The sequence below is a fragment of the Mustela erminea genome, chromosome 9, assembly GCF_009829155.1.
Source record: "Mustela erminea isolate mMusErm1 chromosome 9, mMusErm1.Pri, whole genome shotgun sequence".
Classification (NCBI taxonomy): domain Eukaryota; kingdom Metazoa; phylum Chordata; class Mammalia; order Carnivora; family Mustelidae; genus Mustela; species Mustela erminea.
This window is the reverse complement of record NC_045622.1, coordinates 102,034,063-102,054,897: the sequence shown is the minus strand read 5'-3', so window position 1 is coordinate 102,054,897 and position 20,835 is coordinate 102,034,063. Positions and strand designations below refer to the sequence as shown.

General features: G+C 42.7%; 1 protein-coding gene and 1 pseudogene across 1 annotated transcript in view; one reads left to right on the top strand and one right to left on the bottom strand.

The window, feature by feature from the left end:
• LPXN (leupaxin) overlaps positions 1-13,345 on the top strand; it is a 34,958-nt gene extending 21,613 nt beyond the window's left edge. Inside the window, exons 5-9 of the mRNA XM_032356690.1 lie at positions 1,293-1,460; positions 2,478-2,651; positions 2,743-2,824; positions 11,700-11,848; positions 12,134-13,345. Of these exons, the coding sequence (XP_032212581.1) occupies positions 1,293-1,460; positions 2,478-2,651; positions 2,743-2,824; positions 11,700-11,848; positions 12,134-12,403 (843 nt within the window). The 3' untranslated portion in view covers positions 12,404-13,345. The remainder of the gene's footprint in view (positions 1-1,292; positions 1,461-2,477; positions 2,652-2,742; positions 2,825-11,699; positions 11,849-12,133) is intronic.
• A 6,593-nt stretch (positions 13,346-19,938) lies between these two features.
• LOC116599964 lies at positions 19,939-20,572 on the bottom strand (annotated as a pseudogene).
• Between the last annotated feature and the right edge of the window lie 263 nt (positions 20,573-20,835).

The following is a 20,835-nucleotide window of genomic DNA, read 5'->3' as shown; positions in this document are numbered from 1 at the left end:
AGTGCGTGCAAATCTGATGTGGTGGAGGCCGTAGAGAGCACCTGTTTCCTGATCAGGAAGTATTAAGTCGATGGGAGTAGTAGCCCTGTCGGAAGGGAGTTGAGAGAGAAAATCTGGACGTGAACTGATGAAGGACAAGCTGGGCGTTGCCTCTTTTTTGTAATTTGAGGCTTTTCTTTTGAGTGGGTTCTAATAACTATTTTGGGGGGGTTTCCTTAAATAAATCCAGTCCATGAGTTAGTCTTACCAGCTTCTCATCACCTTCTCTGCTAACCCTGGACCAAGTCACTATTTCTGGTTTGAACTGTTAACAATAATCTCTTTCCAAGCTAGGGTCTCTGATTTCCCCTCTTGCTTGTCCACACTTAACTCCTCCCTCAGCTACCACAGGGATCTTGTGGGTCAGATTCTTTCCCTCTCATGCCTGAACCCCTCCGGAGGCTCCATCACCCTTGGAATAAAACCTGAGTTTACCATGAGGGCACCACATGATCTTTGCCTCTCTCTCCATCACCTTCTCCTGCCATGCCTACCCCCCTCCCTCTGTTCCAGCACCCTCACCCTAACCTTTCTGACTTTTCTCCTGACATACCAAACTGTTCCCTTCCTCTGGGCCTTCCTTCCCTCTGGAGTGCTTTTCTCACCAATTCAATATTTCTGGGCCCCTCAGTGCATCTGTGCAAATGCCATCTCCTTAGAGGGTCTTCTCATCTAAATCAGTTCTCTTTCACTGTCCCACCCTCTGACACTTCTGTCTTGATAGATGACTTATGTCTCATGTCTGCCTGACATCACATCATATATTTATTTAATCCATGTATTGTCTGTCTCCCAGTAAAGCAAACTCCATGACGGCAGACTTTCTTGGTTGCCATGTGCGTTGCTCTATACCAAGAGTCTGGAACTGTGACCATCACAAACTAGGTGCCCAAGAAACACTGTAGAATAAATGGGTAAAAAGAAGATACAAGTAATTGTTGACCTGTGGTCATTGAAGGAGTGAGGAAAGGTAGCATCTTCAGTGCACTCAATTTCTCATGGTCAGAAAAGATTTACAAATGGAGGAAGATTACTGGTGTTTCACCTGGCCTGAGGAATTCGGGATAAAAGGGAGATGGAAGCATTTTTATTGGTGTTACAATGTTGGACTCTTCCAGTGCCTTGGATGGAGGTTGGGTACAGAAGAAAACATTAGTCTGTAGAGGTGAGCTTAAGGGGTCATGTAGAAGATGCCAGTGAGGGCAGATATTCACGAGACTGATTGTTCTTCATGGTTCTTTCCCTGGTGCCAGGTTGCAGTGAAAGCAGATGCCAGCAAGAAACACCCAGCGAATAAGCAGGATCCCAAGGCCTCCCTGGACTCAATGCTGGGGGATTTGGAGCAGGATCTGCAGGACCTTGGAGTTGCCACAGTGTCCAAGGGCCACTGTGCTTCCTGTCGGAAACCGATTGCTGGGAAGGTGTGATGGGCCAGGGTGTGGGTCCTGTAGCCAGCTGTCTGCTGTCCCACCAAGGATTGTTCTGTCACTTTCTAAGATGTCTTCATGGTAGCTAGTAATCACTCATCCCTTACAGTGCTCTGGGCACTGAGCCGAGTGCTTTGCAAGTATGAGTGTAAAGACTCGTTTTTTAAAATGAGTCATTTTATTACATGAAGTTTTATGAATGAAATGAAATGAATTAAATTCATTATTAGATGAATAAAAGACTCATTTTATTAAATGAGTATAAAGATTCATTTAATGGTCACATCAACCCTGCAAGGGAGACTGTAATATGGTTCCTTTGTAAAGACGAGGGAACCAAGGGCTCCGGGTTGATACCTGACATGTCCAAGTCTAGAAAGAGGTAGAGGGGAGATTTGAACCAGGACAGCCTGACTCCTGAGTGTGACTCTTAACTGCTTTTCTGTACATCCGGTCCCGAGAGGGACTTTCCCGTGGCCCCTCTGTCCCAACATTCGCAGTCAAGTTGATTGATGGTAACTCTCAGCTGACTCAGCTCCAGCTCATGGCCACAGACTCCAACTCTACATCATCCTTCACCAAAGCCACAGTAGAGGGCTCTGAGCCCTGACTCAGCGTGGGGCAGGAGTGAGGTGCTCAGACCAGAGGAATAAAACTCTCATTTGGCCTTTTCCTCTTCCAGGGATCCCTTCCAGGCCAGAATGTAGTTACCCCTCCCTGTCTGTCTCTACTATGCTCAGGTTTGGTTCCCCCACCCTCCAGAGCACCTAATGAACACCCACAGACTTTATCAGCATGATTAGTCAGGAAACTGGGCACCCTTTTACTATCTATAAAGCATGGACAACAGACCCCGTAGAAGGGACCTGGGTCTAGACCTCTGTGTTGGGTCACCCCAGGAGGTGCCGTTTGCGTGGAATACTGTGGGAAAAGTGCTGTCCCAGATTGTGTGACCAGTAGGCCCTCCAGCCCCCAGCTGCTGTGGCCTGCCATGCTTTATTTCGTCCCCAGGTGATCCATGCTCTAGGGCAAGTGTGGCATCCCGAGCACTTTGTCTGCACTCACTGCAAGGAGGAGATTGGCCCCCAGCCCTTCTTTGAGCGGAGTGGCTTGGCCTACTGCCCCAAGGACTACCACGATCTCTTTTCCCCACGCTGTGCTTACTGTGCTGCTCCCATCCTGGATGTAAGTCGACCCCCTTTTCCTGCCCCTGCACCACAGTCCTGGTTTATAGCTCTGTGGCTTTCTAATACGGCTCTGTGTCTTCCTTTTCCAGAAAGTGCTGACAGCAATGAACCAAACCTGGCACCCAGAGCACTTCTTCTGCTTTCACTGCGGAGAGGTGTTTGGTGCGGAAGGTAGGTCCCTTCTTGGGGTTGCGAGAAGACCAGCAGAGCTTTTCCTTGGTTTGCTGCCTAGTCCCGGTTCCTGCCGCCAGTGTCCATATGCCCGTTTTAGTACTAGATGCCACCCCTCCGTACCTTTCCCCAATATTTACAAATATCATTTAAATTGCTTTCTTGAAGAAATGCAAATGCATAGTTTAAAAGCTCAAATATTATAGTGAAAAGCATCAGTCCCTTGATTTTCCTTTCTCTACCCCCCAAATCCAGTTATCCTCTCCAAATGTTTTCAGCTTTTTCTTCTATAATATATTTATATCTGTTACTATAGGTTGATTTTTTTTTCCCTTCTAATTTTAACCATTATATATTAACTTCCTACCAGGAAAGAGGATTTACTACCCCACTTTACCCCCAACATTCTTCCTCTCCCCCCATTTTCTCTCGGTATAGAAACAGGTCATAATTGTAGGTCAGACCAGTATTCAATGTGCACATATTCACAGTCATGAAAATATTGTTCATTGTTGAGCCCTATTGCAAAGTATGGTTACAACAGAGCACAGATTTTAAGAGTTTAGACTACATGGTTCAAATCTGGGCTGTGGTATTATTTATTAGCAATAGGATTTTATTCAAGTCATTTAACCCCTCTGTACCTTGCTTTCCTCATTGGTGAAATGGGCCTGGTAATAATTCCTACCCTGTAATCTTGTCTTACAGAGTAATTATGAGGATTTTAAGATACAATGACAGTGTAGTGTTTAGAACAGTGCCTGGCACATGGAAACACAGTAAAAATTAGTACCACTATCATGGTATCCTTTTCATATATTTTTTTCCCTGAAGTTAATATTTAGATTTCTTTTTTCACTAGCTTAATTTTCTTTGTACCTGCCTCTAATTGATGTGACAGAGCTGGGAAATCATTCTCAAAATAGTCAGCTGTGTCTGGTAGTGGGTCAGTCCCACTGGTTTTGTCTTGGAAACATCCTTCCAGGAGACTTCCATCCTCTTGCCCGGTCTGCAATGGTTTCTCCTCAGGCCTGCTGTGAAGCATTTACTCTTGGCCATTGTCTTGGGAATTCATTTTGCTGCTTGACTGCTTTTATCTTTGGGTTCTCTGTTTCCTGGATCCCTGGTCTTTTAATATATGTTACTACCTTTATTTTAGTGGAGCAGCAATTAGGAAAGAATGAAGAGGAGGTAAAACTTTTGAGACCTTGAAATATCTGAAAATATTGTAATTCTGTTGTCTACCTTAAGTTGCCTGGGCATAGAATTCTAGGTGAAACTATTTTCCCCTATAATTCTGAAGACATCGTTTCACTGTCTTCCAGCTTCTGTGGTTGAGAAGTTTTTAAGATTTTATTCTTATTCCTGATCCTTTCTGTGTGATTGGTCCTTCTCTCTTCGCAAGTTTTTTTTTCCTTCTTTCTTCTGCCTTAACTTTGATTTTTTTTTTTTTTCCTGACTTCTTTTTATGTTTACTTGGAACAAGTATGACTCATGCGTGGAATCAGAAAGCTTCTTTTTTTTTTTTTTTTTTTTCCCTGTCCTTTTTGAATTAACTTAGCAGGGAAACTATCCACCTCTTAACCAAATAAAAACTTGGGCAGTCTCATGTCTTTTCTAATGACTCTTAATAAACAGTTCTAAATAGAAAATCAGTTTCAGACACAAAACACAAAACTCAGTCCTTGGGTAATTCCATCTGTGTAATAGCTAAAGCATCCAACTTACTTAAAGTGACCGCCACTTAATAAATAAACCAACACATACATGCATACTAAAGTGACTGCTGCTGTCCCCTGGTCAGGCCTTTACACTGCTGGAGACCAGGGAAGGGTGCTGTGGCCCTTCCTCTGTCCTTTCCTGCCTTTAGCATCCACTACCCTCACCCCTGTTGCTCATCTTGATATCTAACCCCTTCAGGGTTGAAACTGGCAGGGAGGAAGTTGAGCCTGGAGGGCAGGAAAGTCCTAACTTGCTCAATGCTGTAAATTTGCTTCATGCTCTCTGGACCTGGCAGATGTTTAACTTTTTTTTCCCCTTGGATGCTTTTGTAAATTCGGTACAGGTCCAACTTCAGACTCTTAGCCAGCTGTTTTCTGCTTGGCACATTGAAGGACCCATTTCACAGAGATCAGTTTTGCAGGGTTTTCATTGTTCCCTCCTGGTGATCTCTTAGAAGTAATCACAGTGGTCTCAGATATCTCTTTCACACTTTCCTATATGGACCATGGGAAACTGGCACCTTTTCCTTACACTCAGTGGGATTATAGTCAGTGAACAGCTGTGTTTCCCTATTCAGCCAGACTCACTCATGGACTTTTTCCATCAACTATATCCCACTGATGGCTCGGGACACATACCCAGATCACTGAGTGGCTTTACTGAGGTCCCTCTCTTGACCTGAGGTTAGCAGGAACCATGCCAGACCACATTCCTCTTGGCTGTGTGATGGTGGTAGAGCACCCATAGCTTCCTCCAAAGGAATCCCTCTCTCAAATTTCTTTCCTCCCTCCCTGTTTTATATCCTCACAGGGAGTGAGGAGTTCAAGAATCATATAAACAGGGATGTCTTAAAGCCCAATTTGTAATTGACATCCATTAGCTCTTGTGCCTTACACCTGGTTACACCAGTCTTGGCCAAATGCTGCTGATCTTTGGTTGCCCCTAAAATGTTAATTGGAAGCTCTGTGGGTATAAGCAGAACTTGTCAACTGGTGGACTCAGCTGTGTGGTATGCAAGTAGCATGCTCCAGTCATTTTGTTGGGAGACCCCTGACTGTTCATATGGTAGGTCTTTTAGTGCCTGAGATCCTCCTGTGTGATAGTTCCAGAATTAGTCACTGCTCTTCAGCCAGTCTGTTTCCAGCCTTGAAGACTATTTTGTACATTCACTTTCTGAGCCCCTCTGACGCGATGGAGAAGGCCAGCCTGAAGTGTCTGGGCCCCTCCTCTCGGGAGAAATGCAGGCTTCAGTTTCCTTGTTTGCCAAGCTCGTTGCCACTCTTACACCTTCTTAAAATTTTGGAAAACTTTATTGATGTCTCATCGATGGCATCTCCTCTCCTTTTCTCCTATTCCTTGTGGGTATTTCTATTTTGAATAATTCTTTAACTATTGTGTCGGTGGTGTTTCAAGAGGGAGTGAAAATAATCCCATGAATCCTGCCCTTCACTGGCACGGAGACTCCCCTAAATGTCAGGAGGATTATTATGCACATTCCTAACGATTATTCATTTAATCCCCACCACAGTCTGGTGAGAGTATTTTTATCCCATATTTTACCTAGTTATAGATGGAAACACTGAGCCTCAGGGAGGTAACATAATTTTCTTCAAGTGATACAGCCAGAAAGTTGAAGAGTTGGAACCAAAACTCAGGTCCCATTTCTGCAAGTTCTGTGTTGTTTCTACATCATCACAACTGCCCCCAGACAGAGACTCAGTTCTTCTTCTGCAGCTGGATCCCTTTACTTTCGTGGTGCCGCCGTGCTCTGCTCTTGTTTGACAATAGACCCAGAAACAGTGGCGCTGACATAATCCACTAGCGAAGTGCTTTGCAGTAATTTGCTTGTTCATGGAAGCCTGTTTAATGCTTTTCACAAATCATTAGGAATTTCATTTCTAGATTGTGCTTTAGTTAAGCAGGATTTTTTAATTGAAGATTTAATCTAAATCATATTGAAGTGTGTCCTGGTAAATTTATATTGTATTGGTAGCCACAGAAGTGGGAGAGTCAGTTGAATAGAACACTCAGCAAGTGCTTACTGCCCACAGACGAGCGTGCTGTGGACGTCTCCTGTGAGCAGAGCCATAGAATAACAGGCGTGTTTCAAGACGAGATGTCAGATACAAAAGAAAAGTATCCCATCCATAGGATGACCAGAAAGCACCATAAAGGGAGCTAATACTCACTGTTCTTGACTTTGGTCTCCTCTAACGACACAAGTCTCTTACGACTTTACGTCCTCACCAGGCCACACTTAAAGCATTTATTGAGACACGTGACAAAAGAAGGCCATTTGTTTATCAGAAGCTCCTCCTACATTATATTTTTGTTTTTGTCCTTTGCTTTCTGTAAGTGGGTCTCCTGCCGTATGGCTGGCCTGTTAATTGGGTGGCATCCGGCCTCACCCCAGGTCACATAGTCACACATGGAGTTTCTATAATGAGAGCTTAACTACTGAACCTTCTGGGAAATTAAATTCATCTGCATTTTTGTTTCAGTTCAGAAAATTCCTCTTGAAGGCTCAAGTTTCTAAGCATCTCAGGCCTTAGCATCCTCCCCTAGGGACCAGGCCTTCAGTGCCTGTGTCTTTCCTTTGAAATTGTTCATTATCCAGGCCATGCAGGTGCTCCCTAATTTCCCCTGTGGCTGGGAACCACCCCAGAGCGTAAACACCCCTCTCTCTCTCTCTGTGGCACTTTTAATTGTTAGTGTTTCTTATCCGTTCTCCAGAGATAATTGGCCCCAGAGAGAGCCCCCAGGAAAGTCACCGCTGAAACTTTCTCCGTTTATTGGATCACTAAATGCAGGGACATCACAGCAAGTTCGGCTGATTGCTTTTGATTTCCTCTCCTGAGACTCACCCTAGTTGAAACAGAGGCTGTTCCTTCCCTGCTGTGTTATTCTGGAGACCAGCTACCCTGCAACTGCCTAGATGAGGGTCATTCTCAGGTCATTTGGCATGTCTTAGAATTTTCTCAAGTAACACCTACTTACAGGCAAGTTCAGTTTTATGTCACTTGCTTTATGGAGCGTACATGCAAATTTGGGGACCCCACCCCCGATCTACTGAATCAGAAGCTCTGGGGGTGGGGCCCAAGCGATCTGCATATTGACAAGCTCTCCAGGTGCCTGCCGGATACACACTGAATTTGAGAACTACCGGGCCACACAAAAACTTCGAAGATGGTTGTGGGTGCTGGTTTGTTCTTCTGAAGTGGTAGGCCTTCCTGCATTCTGTTGTCTTTGATCAGACTCTAGACGTTCTTTGATAGAGTGGAAAAAGTAAAGTGAGTTCTTCTGTGTCCAGGGGCTTTAGCAGAACATAGGACAGCTTATAAAATTACTAGTTTCTTAGATGTATAGGCTCAGAAGTCTATTCAGTTGTCTACTCTTCAAAGACAGCCTAGTTGAACAAAGCAAGAGATATCCAAAAGTGACCAGAGAGAACAGAAAAAGTGTGGTTGCCTGATTTGGGTCCCAAACCCCGGGCTGCTCTTACTGCCTTTTTGGATCTGGCTACTACTATCAAAATGGGCTCCTAGAAGTGTGTTTCCACAGTGGGCTGCTTTCCAGTCCACTTGGCTTACATGCCCTTTCGGTGCGAGTACAGGTAGAGCTCTCATATTTACAAAGCTTTTGGGCTCAGCTGATACTATCAGTCCTCACAGAGAGGTCACCACTAGGGTATATTTAAATTAAGGGTATGACTTTGAAGTTAGGCTTTGAAGTTAGGCCTAGACTTGAACATCAGGTCCCCTGTTGACTAGTTTGTTATATGTAATTTCTCTGAGCCTCCCTTTTCTCCTTTGTGAGATGGGAGCATTGCTGTGAAGAATTCAATTTCAATTTAGTACCACAGGTAGAGCCCTCATTTGGAACCGCTACAAAGCACGTGCTGCGTAAGTGGGATTGCTGGTGGTCTTCTTCGCATTAGACAGGCTCTCCTGACGGATGCTAAGGGGAGTTCCTTACAGAAGAGGGCACCTGTTTACACAGGTGTTATAGTTAGTCCTGGAGGGGCTCTAAACCACAGCATACTTCTGGAGCCTCTGATGGTCTCAGTTGTGCAGTTTTAACATTGTTGACATGTCTGCTCATTCAGTAAATATTTATTGAGCAACTACTATCTGTGTGTCTAAGTACTGTTCTAGGTACAAGGGATACGGCAACAAAAGACAGAGTTTCTGCCCTCATGGTGCATATATTCTAGTTGAGAGAGACCGATAATCATCAGAACTAGCCGGCTAATTAACTCACTCACTCTATGCTTATAATTCACTTACAACTTACCCACCATTTTAGGAGAAGGAGTGATAGGGTGCTGTTTGAGACAGGGTAGGTGGGTCTGCTGTTCTGTTGAACACGCCCCTCCATGAGGTGGAGGACCAAACTGTCTGGGAATCTTAGAGAAGTGCTTCTCAAGGCAGAGGGCACGTATTACTTAAATAGGTGCTTGAAGATGAACTATTTTATTATATTTTTCTTTTTTAAATGTAAAGATGATTAAAAAACCTTGTGGAAACCTTCACTTATAATCTATTACCCTTGTTAACAAATACAACATAAAAAAAGTTTCCCTAGTAATATTTTTCTACATTTGGTATTTATGCAAAATACCATAATTAGTTAGGTGTACCTAAAAGTCCTTTTCATGGGGGCGCCTGGGTGGCTCAGTGGGTTAAGCCGCTGCCTTCGGCTCAGGTCATGATCTCAGGGTCCTGGGATCGAGTCCCGCATCGGGCTCTCTGCTCAGCAGGGAGCCTGCTTCCTTCTCTCTCTCTCTGCCTGCCTCTCAGTGTACTTGTAATTTCTCTCTGTCAAATAAATAAATAAAATCTTTAAAAAAAAAAGAAAAAGTCCTTTTCATCACTTAAGAATTTCCTCATGTGACTTTATAATTTTATAATAATAATTTTAATAATATCAGTTATTCCATTAGGGCTTTATGTAAACAAATTATAAAAAGTATGTGCTTAAAAGCTTTATTTATAGTTCCAAATATTATAAACAACTGTGTTCATAATAGTATATTTAGATTACTTCTTGTGTGTTAGTAACACTGCAGTGATTATCTTTAAACATAATATTTTCTTTCAATTATTTGTATGGGTTAATTCCCAGGAGAAAGATATTTATATCTTTTTTTAAAAATTCTTGATAAACATTACCAAATGATTTTCCAAAAGAATACTAACATTTAACTTTGTCACTGGGAATATATAAATACGTGAATCACTCCCATATATTTTCCGGTATTAGGTAGACTTATTTAACACTATTTTTACTACTTAGCTAAAATTAGAAATTGAACCTCCTAATTAGCAAAAATTAGAACTTTACTTTTTTCTTTTGAGTTTCTTCATTTACTCATGTTGAACATATTACAGCTAAAAGCGTTTCGTCTTATTTGTCTCTTTATGAGGACAACTTATTTTATTTGTTTATTTTTAAAGATTTTATTTATTTATTTGAACAAGAGAGATCACAAGCTGGGGAAGAGGCAGAGGGAGAAGCAAACTCCCCGCTGAGCAGGGAGCCCGATGTAGGGACTTGATCCCAGGACCCTGGAATCATGATCGGATCCAAGGCAGATACTTAACCAACTGAGCCACCCAGGGGCCCCAGGATGACTTATTTTAAAGGGTTTAAAAAGAGTAATCCCTTGGGTTTTTCATCCTTCTTTATCTGGCATAGGATGTATAAGACTCAGGGTTGTAACATGAGCCCAACTGTGAAAATATCCAGTATTAGAGTATTTAAGAGAAAGCCTTATACATTAACAAATTGATTATTTTTTTTAATTATGGAAATTGCTTCCTGCCTGGTTCACCAACTATCTGTTTTGCCAAACTAATTTCCTCTAACCTCCACTCACCTGTCTACCCCTTTTTCTTGCTGGAATATTTAAAAGCAAATCAAAGAAATCTTAGGTCACCATTAAATACTTCAACATGCGTCATCTTTGATTAATCAAGACTTTTTTTTAAACATAACTACTTTCACACCTAGTGAAACTATTAATTCCTCATTATCATATAAAACCCACATCTAAACTTCTCAAATTTCTGAAACTACATCGTTTACTTGGTTTGTTTGAATCTGTTGGGTCGAGGCAAAACGTATGCCTTGCATTTGGCCATTTTATCTCTCAAAATTTAAAAATCCTGTAATGATCCTCTCTTCCCCATTTTTTAAAATACCATTAATTTGTTCAGAAACTGGAACCTATGTCTGATAACATGTTCCATATTCTTGATTTGACGGTGGCTGCTTCCTCATGATGTTTAACGTACTTGCTTTATCAGCCCATCCACAATTTTTCTGAGATACAATCGGCAGATAGGTTTGTCCCTCGTCTTGCTTTTGCTTATGGTGCTTTCGGTCATGCACAAGTCATTCATATATATTTTTAATGGAGCAAAATTTATTGATTTTTAACTTGCTTTTGAAATTTGAGCCATGTGTACTACAGTTTTCTCATTCCCAGGTTCACGAGGAACCCACTCATTTTTGACTCAAGCCTTTGTGTGGTTTGAATCGTTACACATAGAATCTTGTATCCATTTAGAAATTATTATTTCATAGCACTTTCTTTTTAAAGATTAAGGCCTTTTCTCCAGGTGCTGTTTTAGGTACTAGAGTTATAACATGACAAGACCAACAGTATCTAGTTTCAGAGCTAATGCTCCAGTGCAGGAAGACAGACCACAAAGATGGTTTCAGATGATGGTAAATGCTAGAAAGATGATTTTAGAAAAGATGAAGTGACAGATATGGGCTGATAAGAGGTGCTTCTGATAGGGTGAAATTTGAACCAATTTCTGAATGGTAAGGTAAGATTAGCCACACCAAAGCCTGGGGCAGAGCTGTGTGCAGGCCAGTGTGATACTTAGTGCAGAGATGTTGAGCAGAAATAGACCCTAATATGAAAGGCTGGGTATGAGCCAGGCCCAGCACTAATGCACCTGTCCCCCATTATCTCCTGTATTTATTTATTATTTCTCATGTACTTCTTATAATGAGCTGTTGAGGTTGGTCTTGAATATGAGACACTGAGTTCGGAAGAATTGAAATCATTGGCCTCTTCTCAGCCTCCAGCTTGGCGGAGGGTGTCACCCTGCACCATGAACTGTTGATTTTACCTTTTCAGGCTTTCACGAGAAGGACAAGAAGCCATATTGCAAGAAGGATTTCTTAGCCATGTTCTCACCCAAGTGTGGTGGCTGCAACCGCCCAGTGTTGGAAAACTACCTCTCAGCCATGGACACTGTCTGGCACCCGGAATGCTTTGTGTGTGGGGTCTGTACACTCACCTCTCTTTTGGACTTAGGCAAAGTCAAGGGTCTTCCTTTCTGAGGGGCAGAACAGCAACTGGAAAGAAGGTTCACAGCTTTGGGGGAGGGATTGATATGGTCCTGGTAAAAGAGGCTGTAGGCATTTGCTCAGCTCTTTTGCAAGTGGGTGATATTCTCGCCTCCACTGGTCGGGTAGCTGGCAGGAATTTCAAGGCTGCAAGTTTTACTTTGCTGATATTCTACTCTTGACATCTGCATTCCTTTTCTTTCCCTTCACCTTGTCCCCCAGGACTGCTTCAGCAGTTTCTCTTCCGGCTCCTTCTTTGAACTGGACGGACGTCCGTATTGTGAGCTCCATTACCATCAGCGCCGGGGAACACTCTGCTACGGGTGCGGGCAGCCCATCACCGGCCGCTGCATCAGTGCCATGGGCCACAAGTTCCATCCCGAGCACTTCGTCTGTGCCTTCTGCCTGACACAGCTGTCAAAGGGCATCTTCAGGGAGCAGGATGACAAGACCTATTGTCAGCCCTGCTTCACGAAACTCTTCCCACTGTAATCTCAGCTGAACCCACAGTCTCCGTAGATCCTCTACAAAATTTAAACCAGGAGAGGAAGGAGTATACTTTGTTGTTACTTCTCTTCAGCTCAGTGGGCATATAGGGAAAGTAAAGGTGATGAACTTCTAGTTGTTACGTGCCTAGGCTTGTAGTCTTAGGTTTTACATTTCTAGTCTTATTTTTTTTCCTTAATCAAGTATCTGGATTTAGATCTAGGTCCTCCTTCTAGAACCTCTGCAGCTGTGTCTTCCACATGTGCACATTCATTCCACCACCAGTTTTCTCATATTTCTCCCATTTTCACTCCTGCCTTGGCCCTCGTCACTGGGCCTTTTCACGCCTCCCTCATTCCGCCTTGACTCACTTTCCCATGACCAATGCATTATCCTCACCTCAGGAGTCCTGAGGCCCCTCTGAAGCCCTCTGCGTCTCTCTTCAGTGTACTTCTTCTCTATTTCAAGAGGAAGTAGATTTTAACTGGACTACTTCGAGTACTGACATCATTGATAAATAAAACCGCTTTTAGTTTTAACATCTTACTGTTGTGTTTGAAGATAAACTGCTTCCTGTGTTATATACTCAACACTCTGTGCCATTAAATCCTTATCCTATCTCTTGTTTACTTCCATACAATAGGCACTTTCTCTTAACCAAACGAAATTGAATGGAGGGACTCCTGTTTACTAACTTTTCTCTTAGTTTGGGCCCATAACATTCATTTTATTTTATTTTTTGCACTGACATGATTGAATCATCTTAAAAGGTGGCAAAGCCCCTTAAAATTGTTTTCATCACTTTGTTTACCCAAAGTGAAAAATCAGATCTCTGCTAGACACTTGAAAATTCATATTTGTATGCATTGCTACAAACTCATTAAATTGTGTATATTAAATAAGTCGTTTTTTGTATACCAATTATATCTCAATAAAGCTGTTTTTTTTTTAAAAACACACATCTTTCTCAACTTCATAATTATCTCAAAAAGACAAACAAGTGGCTGTTTCATCTCTAATGAAAGTTGCTATAAAGGATCATCTGATAATTTCCAGTTTGGATTAGGAAATCTAAGCCCCAAGAAAATCCCTATTTAATTATTTGTTCCTCTGCAACACATCATAAGTATATTTGTAGAAAAGCTTGTTAGTTATTGACGAGTCTGCCTTTCTCATGTCCTATCTCAAGTAAGCTTCAGAAGGAATCCTGGTTCCTCAAAAGAGGTATCGATAAGATCTGTACTATGCCTTCCTTACCATGGTCTTAAAATAGTTGTGTGATTATTTATTAAAAAAAAAAACCAGAGTTTAAGGTACTGAGGAAAATCCTTTACCAGAGTTATTTAAAAAAATAGGACCAATTCCCATACCAGTCTTTAGATTGGTATGGGAACAGGCTCCTTAGAGAATGATACTTGTTAAACTTGGTCACATCTTTCTTCTCCATGGGGTCATATCATAAGGGGGGGTTTGAGAATTAGAAGGAAGTAACAGCAGAAACTTCAACATACCCAAGCTACGTGGGAGTTTCACGCATGGAGCCATCGGGCCTCTTGCCCTCTTCAGTTGAGACCAGACCAAGCAGAGTATTCGTTCTTCCAAACATCCTCCTCACAGTAGCTGCGCTCTGGAATGTCACGTGCAGGTGCCGACAAGACCGTGTTCACGGCTGCTTTGGCAACGTATGCTCGAGGTTTTAGCCCTTAAGGAAGAATGTTCAGGTGCTAACACTTTTCTTTCTTAAAGATTGGCTATTTCGAGATATTGGTAGAATCTATATATTTAAGAAGTCAGAGAAAAGGCAGTGCTGACCAGGTACAACTAAGAAGTGACTTTTTCGCCTTACGATGAATGTAAGTGGTATTATTTGCTCAAGAAGAGATGCTGCATTCAGGGCGTTTTAGCAGCTAGGAAACCATTCACAAGAAGTTTTCCTTGGGAAACAAAAAACAAACAAAAAAACAAAAAGAAGTTTGTTACACAAACTGGTCGTCTACCTGTTCACTCTTGGTTCTGAGTAACTTCTAGCTTTGAAAAAGGAATGGGGCTTTTCTACCAGCGAGCACTAGATAGCTGTACCTATATCTATATCCACATATATGGGTTTCTCAAAGAGAAACTTCTCAATTCATGTGGCCAGTTATTCTTTGGGATAAGGATAGAGTCCTTCAAGGTGAAGGACAACAATTATTTTTCCTTACAAGTTGCAGCAGTACTTCTGTGGTGGTGGGCTGGCTACCCTCCGCATGCCGTCTCTCTCATGACCAGTAGAGGGAGGAAGAGCCCTTTTCTCCAGCTTTGCAAGCGCAGGTCCTGAGATTTATCCTCTCTCGAAGTAGCTTAGGTCATTACTCACCATTAGTTTTTACTGAGAGATTGGATTATGCAGCTTGGCTTAAGACACACCAGACCATTCCTAGAGTTAGGGGCAGGGCTAAGTTCCTGAAAACACAAGGGCTGTGTGGAGGAGGTGTGAATACTTTAAAAATCTGGGTACAGGTGAGGAGGCAGTAAAGACTCTCAAATTTGCAGGACTATATATTCAAAAGCAAAAACTTTAAAGCATTTCTGAGTTTCAAAGTAATACAGAAGGTAAACAAGCAGATATTTCTAGTGCCCCGAGGGAACCTGTCAGAACTGAACAGAAGTCCAAAACAGGAGAGCCAGGAATGATGGTATCATGAAGACTGGGGGGCAGAAGCCCAGGCCTTCTCTGGGACCCTCGAGACACAGCATCAGGAAGCATCAAAAGCAGCCTCAGTCTTGGAATCCAAAGAGGGAGCTCTTCTGGCTGAAATAAAGATGAGAAGGAGGGACAACTTTATTTAGGGGCAGTCGTCTTGGGCATGAGCAGGTGCCTACTAAGGGCAGTGGTGGCAGCCACTCAGACACGGCGCTGAGGAAAGGGACCACCTACCCCCTACATACTGTGGAGGCTGTGACCAGGCAGAACTCACCATCAGGGCAGCACATGAGAACCAAGAGCTCAAAGGAGAAGTGGAAATCTACTGGGATCCACTGCATGAGACAGAGAGAAGTCTCAGATAAGAGCTAGGGCTTGAGTTGTGCTTGTTACAAATTTATAACTTTGCCAGGAGGCAGCAATGTCTCAAATTTATTCTGTAAGAAAGGAGACACTTTATGTAAGAGCTTTCTCCTTCTTAGATATGGTAAACACATGGTACCTAAATTAATTTTCTGTGGGAAGATACGTCCTAACTGCATTTAGGTTCACAGATCATGGATTCTGGACAATTGAATAGACCTACTGGCATCCTGCTGAGCGATTCTTCTTACCTCCTATTTTGAATATCACCACATCTCACCAAATACTGTATCTTACTAGCAGGAACATTTTGGCCTGGGATAACTACTGTAATTCCACTGATACAATATCTCAGGTCACAGGTACGGATGGAACAACTTCTATAGCTCAGCGTGAGCAGACCAGGAAATCAAAGAGGACTTCACTTCCTTTGAACCCAACTTAAAGTATGTCAACTCAAGTTAATTAAACCTAAGTTATGTCCTGTGACTGGACATAATCGAGGATGTGAAATTGAATGGGAGTACCACAGGCTCCCATCTTCGGCCTAGGTGGTTGGGTGGGGTTGTCCATCCCTTAGCTTCTGGGATGGACACACATCTCAGGCCTGACCAGTAAGTGTGCTTTGTTCTTCTGGACCAAGGTGATTAGATCAAGAGTAGACATGTCACCCAAACAAACAAATCTAACTAGATTTCTCCCAGGACCTTTGCTGGGTTTATTGGGAAAGAGCTATTCTAATTTGGTTGAGATTCCAGCAGTGACCATAATAAAATCCTATTGCTGCTGACATATATCTCTTTAGTGACATATAGGGAGTCTACCTGAGAGAAGCCAACACTGAGGAAAGAATTGCTGAGTCATGAAGATGTGGCACCTACGTAGCTCAGTTGGTTGAGTATTGGGCTCCAGATTTGGGCTCAGGTCACAATCTCAGTGTTGTAAAGTCAAGCCCCAAGTCAGACTCCATGCTCAGTGGGGAGTCTGCTTGGGATTCTCTCTCTCCCCTCCCCTCCCTGTCCCTGTTCTCTCTCTCAAATAAGTAGTAAATCTTAAAAAAGGAAAAGGTCGTGTCTTCTTTTTCTTGAGCCACTCAATCCTACCATATCAACCCCTTAGCCACAGACTGGGAAGTTATGTGAGCAAATAAGTCCTCTTTTTTGCTTAAACTGATTTGAGTTGGAATACTGTGACCAAAGAACTGTGGAATCAGATTAGACACATTCTCTCCTTTATAGACATAGAGTCTTGTGAAAGAATGGATCAATGAATGAAGAAACCCAACAGCGGTAGGGTATGTACATTGCATGTCACCGTGCAAAACTACTAGACAAGCATCGCATCTTCTCAATACTTTTTACATGAGAGCACAAGGAAACACTTCGTATTTTAAGTCTGAGGCACCCTGTGGATAGCTGTATATGGAAAATACAAACTTCTTGTTCCTGTCCAAGTGGTTAGTAAAGCTGAGTAATGCGTATCAGCATCTCTAAGGGGAAGGAGGGAGAAGAGGGTGCTGTCATTCTCTATGCAAAAATGTGTTGGAAATGATGTTAAATGTACTGCTTTATCTACTGCTCATCCATAGAAAACTACCAGAGCTTTAATGCTATTGTAAGGCTGTGTATTTATCAGGAAAAGAGTTTTAGAAAAATCTTGATATTTTACTTGCAAACGACAACAAAAAAAAGAAAATTCAGAAAATTTTAAGAGAATTGGATTTACCTTTATCTTGAAACTTGGTACTTGACAAAAATTGGGTTTACAAGAGTTTGAGGAAGAGAAAAAAGACATTTACAGTGATTCTGAGAGGAGATCCTAGGACACTTGTCAGTGCTTCGGAGATTGAGGGTGACGATTTTCATTATGTCCAATGACACTTGGAAAACATGACTTTCCCTCTCCAAGTGCTCTTGCCTTTTCAGACATGAGTCAAAGAAATATTGGAGGCTCAAAAGTAAAGTGGGGAGCTTAGAAGGAGAGGCATTTTCCTAAAATAATCTGAAAAATTTGAACGGCAGGGAAAGTGGGAGGGAAGAAAATTATAGGATGTGTAAGGGAACTTGTGAGTTAGGCAAGGTGAAATTTCCAGAGCTTTCAGCAAAGGAAGAAACATGGCTAAGATAAAGGTGACATATAACACACTCTCTGTGAGGTGGAGAAAGGCAGGGGGTGTGGGGGGAGTGGGTTGTCTGTCACTCACTTCATCTATACAAACTGCCAGGGGAAGCTGTTACTTACTCTGGAGTGTCTCTGAGTTTGGGTTTTCTAGAAGTGGACCCTGAGGGTAGGATTTGTGTGTAATAGTCTACTGAGGTGGGGTGGGGGATCTCTGGATATATAGGTAGGAGAGAGGGGAAAATGAGACAGCAAGAAGAAGCAGTCGAGGTCAGTGTGCACTGATGAACAGGTTACTGCTGTGTGCAAGAAAATGGAGCACAGGATTCTTTTTTTTTTTTTTTTTTAAAGATTTTATTTATTTATTTAACAGACAGAGATGACAAGCAGGCAGAGAGGCAGGCAGAGAGAGAAGAGGAAGCAGGCTCCCTGCTGAGCAGAGAGCCCGATGCGGGGCTCGATCCCAGGACTCTGGGACCATGACCTGAGCTGAAGGCAGAGGCTTTAACCCACTGAGCCACCCAGGCGCCCAGAGCTCAGGATTCTTGAGGCTCTCTGGAATTTATTGTAGGACCCATGGGATGTCAACCAGTGCCACTACCCCACCTCTGCATCCTCTAGCCTGCCCCACTTTGTAAGCCAGACATGTTTCTGTGGCCAAAGAAAGCCCCTCCTCTAAGTCACAGGTGCTTGAAACCTTTCCAAGAACATCAGTGTGCACCAAGCAGCCAATGCCAACTGATATGGGGTGGGGGGCTAGGGTGGGGGTGGGGGACTCACAGCGTCTGTTGGGGAAGTTACGAAGGGGTCAGCATATGAGCAAATACTCATCAGATAGTTTTCCAATCACTGATAATCATAATACTTTAAAACAATACTTTTGTTTACAAAGCTTTAAAATGCTCCCAGCTCTGTAAAGCTTAATGAATTTCATCTAGTGTAGCAAATGGTAGAGAGGATTGAGGAGAGGGGGCAAGAATTATGATTTCCAATTTACCTATGGAGAAGATGATCAATTATGCAAATAGGCCAAAATCACTCAATTTTAGTGATAACACTAGAACCAGGCCAAAGTGTGCCGCATCTTTGCCTAGGACACTGGCTCTTAGGCTGAGGCTCTGCATCAAAGCTGGTCTCAGAAACATGGCCTGAGCGGTACATTTTCAGGAGACGAGTGAGGGCACCAGGGCAGGAAAGTGAGCCACTGCTGCCACCTTTTGCTTATAGTATCAAGAAGAGTAGCTTTGGCATCAGACAAATCAAAGTTCCAATGTTGAGTCTTCCACTTAGCAATGTGCGTTAACCTTGGTTAAGCCACTTATCTTCTCCAAATCTGTTTCATAATAGGCTAAATGTGAGGAATAATTCCTCCCACGTGGGTTTGCTGTGAGGATTAACCAAGATAATAAGTGGAAAAAGGGGCTTTGTAAACCACCCCAAACCATACATAAAAGGCATCGACAAAAGAGTCCAAGAGCTACATGAAGTCACCATCACTTCCATCTCTGGCATTGCCATGGAGACTGAAACCATGGCAGGCTTTTCGTTGTTTCTGTATGATTTTAGAAATCTTTTTTAAGGCTCAGGATGAAAGCTGATAGAATTGAAAGTGCTGGGAGATTAGAAGAGCTTGAATTTGAGCCCATAATCTTCCTTTGCAGCAACATATTGACAAAGCAACGCTCACAAGTGAGTGATTTCCATGGTGCAGGAAATCCATCCCGTTAGCGACTTGCCACATACAGAAAACAGTGAACCTGGGTTAAGGAAACAGAGCCACAGGGAGGAAGTTTGGGAACCTACCAGTGTTATGATTTTCACCGCCTGTCAGTGGCCTAATCATAATTCAAGGGAAATACCCAGGAAAATCCTTATCATCATTACTTGTATCAGTCTCCTGGGGCTACCGTGACAAAACACCAGACGAGGTGGCTTAAACAATAGAAATGTGTTTTCTCACAGTTCTGGATGTGGAAAACCCAAGATCAAGGGGTCAGTAGGTTTGGTTTCTCCCGAGGACACTTTCTCGCTGTGTCCTCACATGGCCTTTTTGCTTTGTGCTTCCGTAGTATCCCTTCCTCTTCTTGTAAGGACACCAGTCCTATTGGATCGGCTCTCCACCCTCTGACTTCATTTAACCTTAGTGACCTCTTTAATGATACCTTCTCCAAACATGGACACATTGGGGATTATGGCTTTAACACAGGAATTTTATGGGGACATAACTCAGCCCAAAACATGACTTCAAAGAACACAGTGGCAAAGATACAATTCTACATGCTTTCTGATGACCAGATAGGTGGTGTCACTCTGTTACCTAATCCTAAACTCACCAATGGGCAAATTTTGTTCTTTTTTTTTTTTTTAAAGAGACACTTTATTCTATCCACAGGTGATAAAATCCCAGAGCCACCCACAGGCAGGTGAATACAGACCTGCTAAATATTTAATATTATCAAGCTTCTGTGACTGGAGCGTGGTTTTGAGGCCGGTGATCACAGGTCTGTCTCGATAAGGGCAGGATCTTGCCTGGCGTGAAACGCCACCATTTCTGTGTTCACTTCCAGAAGCTTCCTTTCACTCAATGAACACAATTTTTTCACTCTGCTTCTTTCTAGGTTGCACGCAAATCTGTTCAGATTTTCATTGCTTCATCCACTACTTATTCCTTTAACAGATGCAGTTCCCGTCTTATTTTCTCACTTTCTGCTCTGAGGGATGAAAATTCATTCTTCTCCAAAAGAACTGCTCCCTTTTCCCCATGAGCACCCTGAGAGGTTGTTTGCCAAAGAGTGATCTTGGCTGCATCTTGCTGACCAATCTTTGAAATGATATTCCTGTTGGCCTCTGTGGTCTTGACCAACGTACATACAGGATATAATGATTTCTGCTTGTTGTGTGGTAATCCCGTTTTCTTTGAGTTAACACAAGAAGTCATGGTTCGCTGAGGATGACCTTGGGTTGTGGGTCTTGCCTTTGGGTGTGGGTTTCCATCCAGCTCTGCTGCTCATTCATTCTGTTACCTCCTGTGGCATCGCTTGGGTTTTGACCATTTGTTCAATCATTCAGTGAACATGAACATCTCTTTTGAGATGTTTTATGGAAAGGAAAGTTGCATTAGAGAAGAAGCTGTGAGGGTAAGCAGAGTGGAGAAGTGTTTTCTGGATGTTTGTGTGCTGAGAGGATGAGGATTGTGGCCATGGGGATGCTGGAGCTTAAGGTGAAGATTATGATGGTTGTGAAGACTTAGGATGAAAATTCGATTAAATCAGGT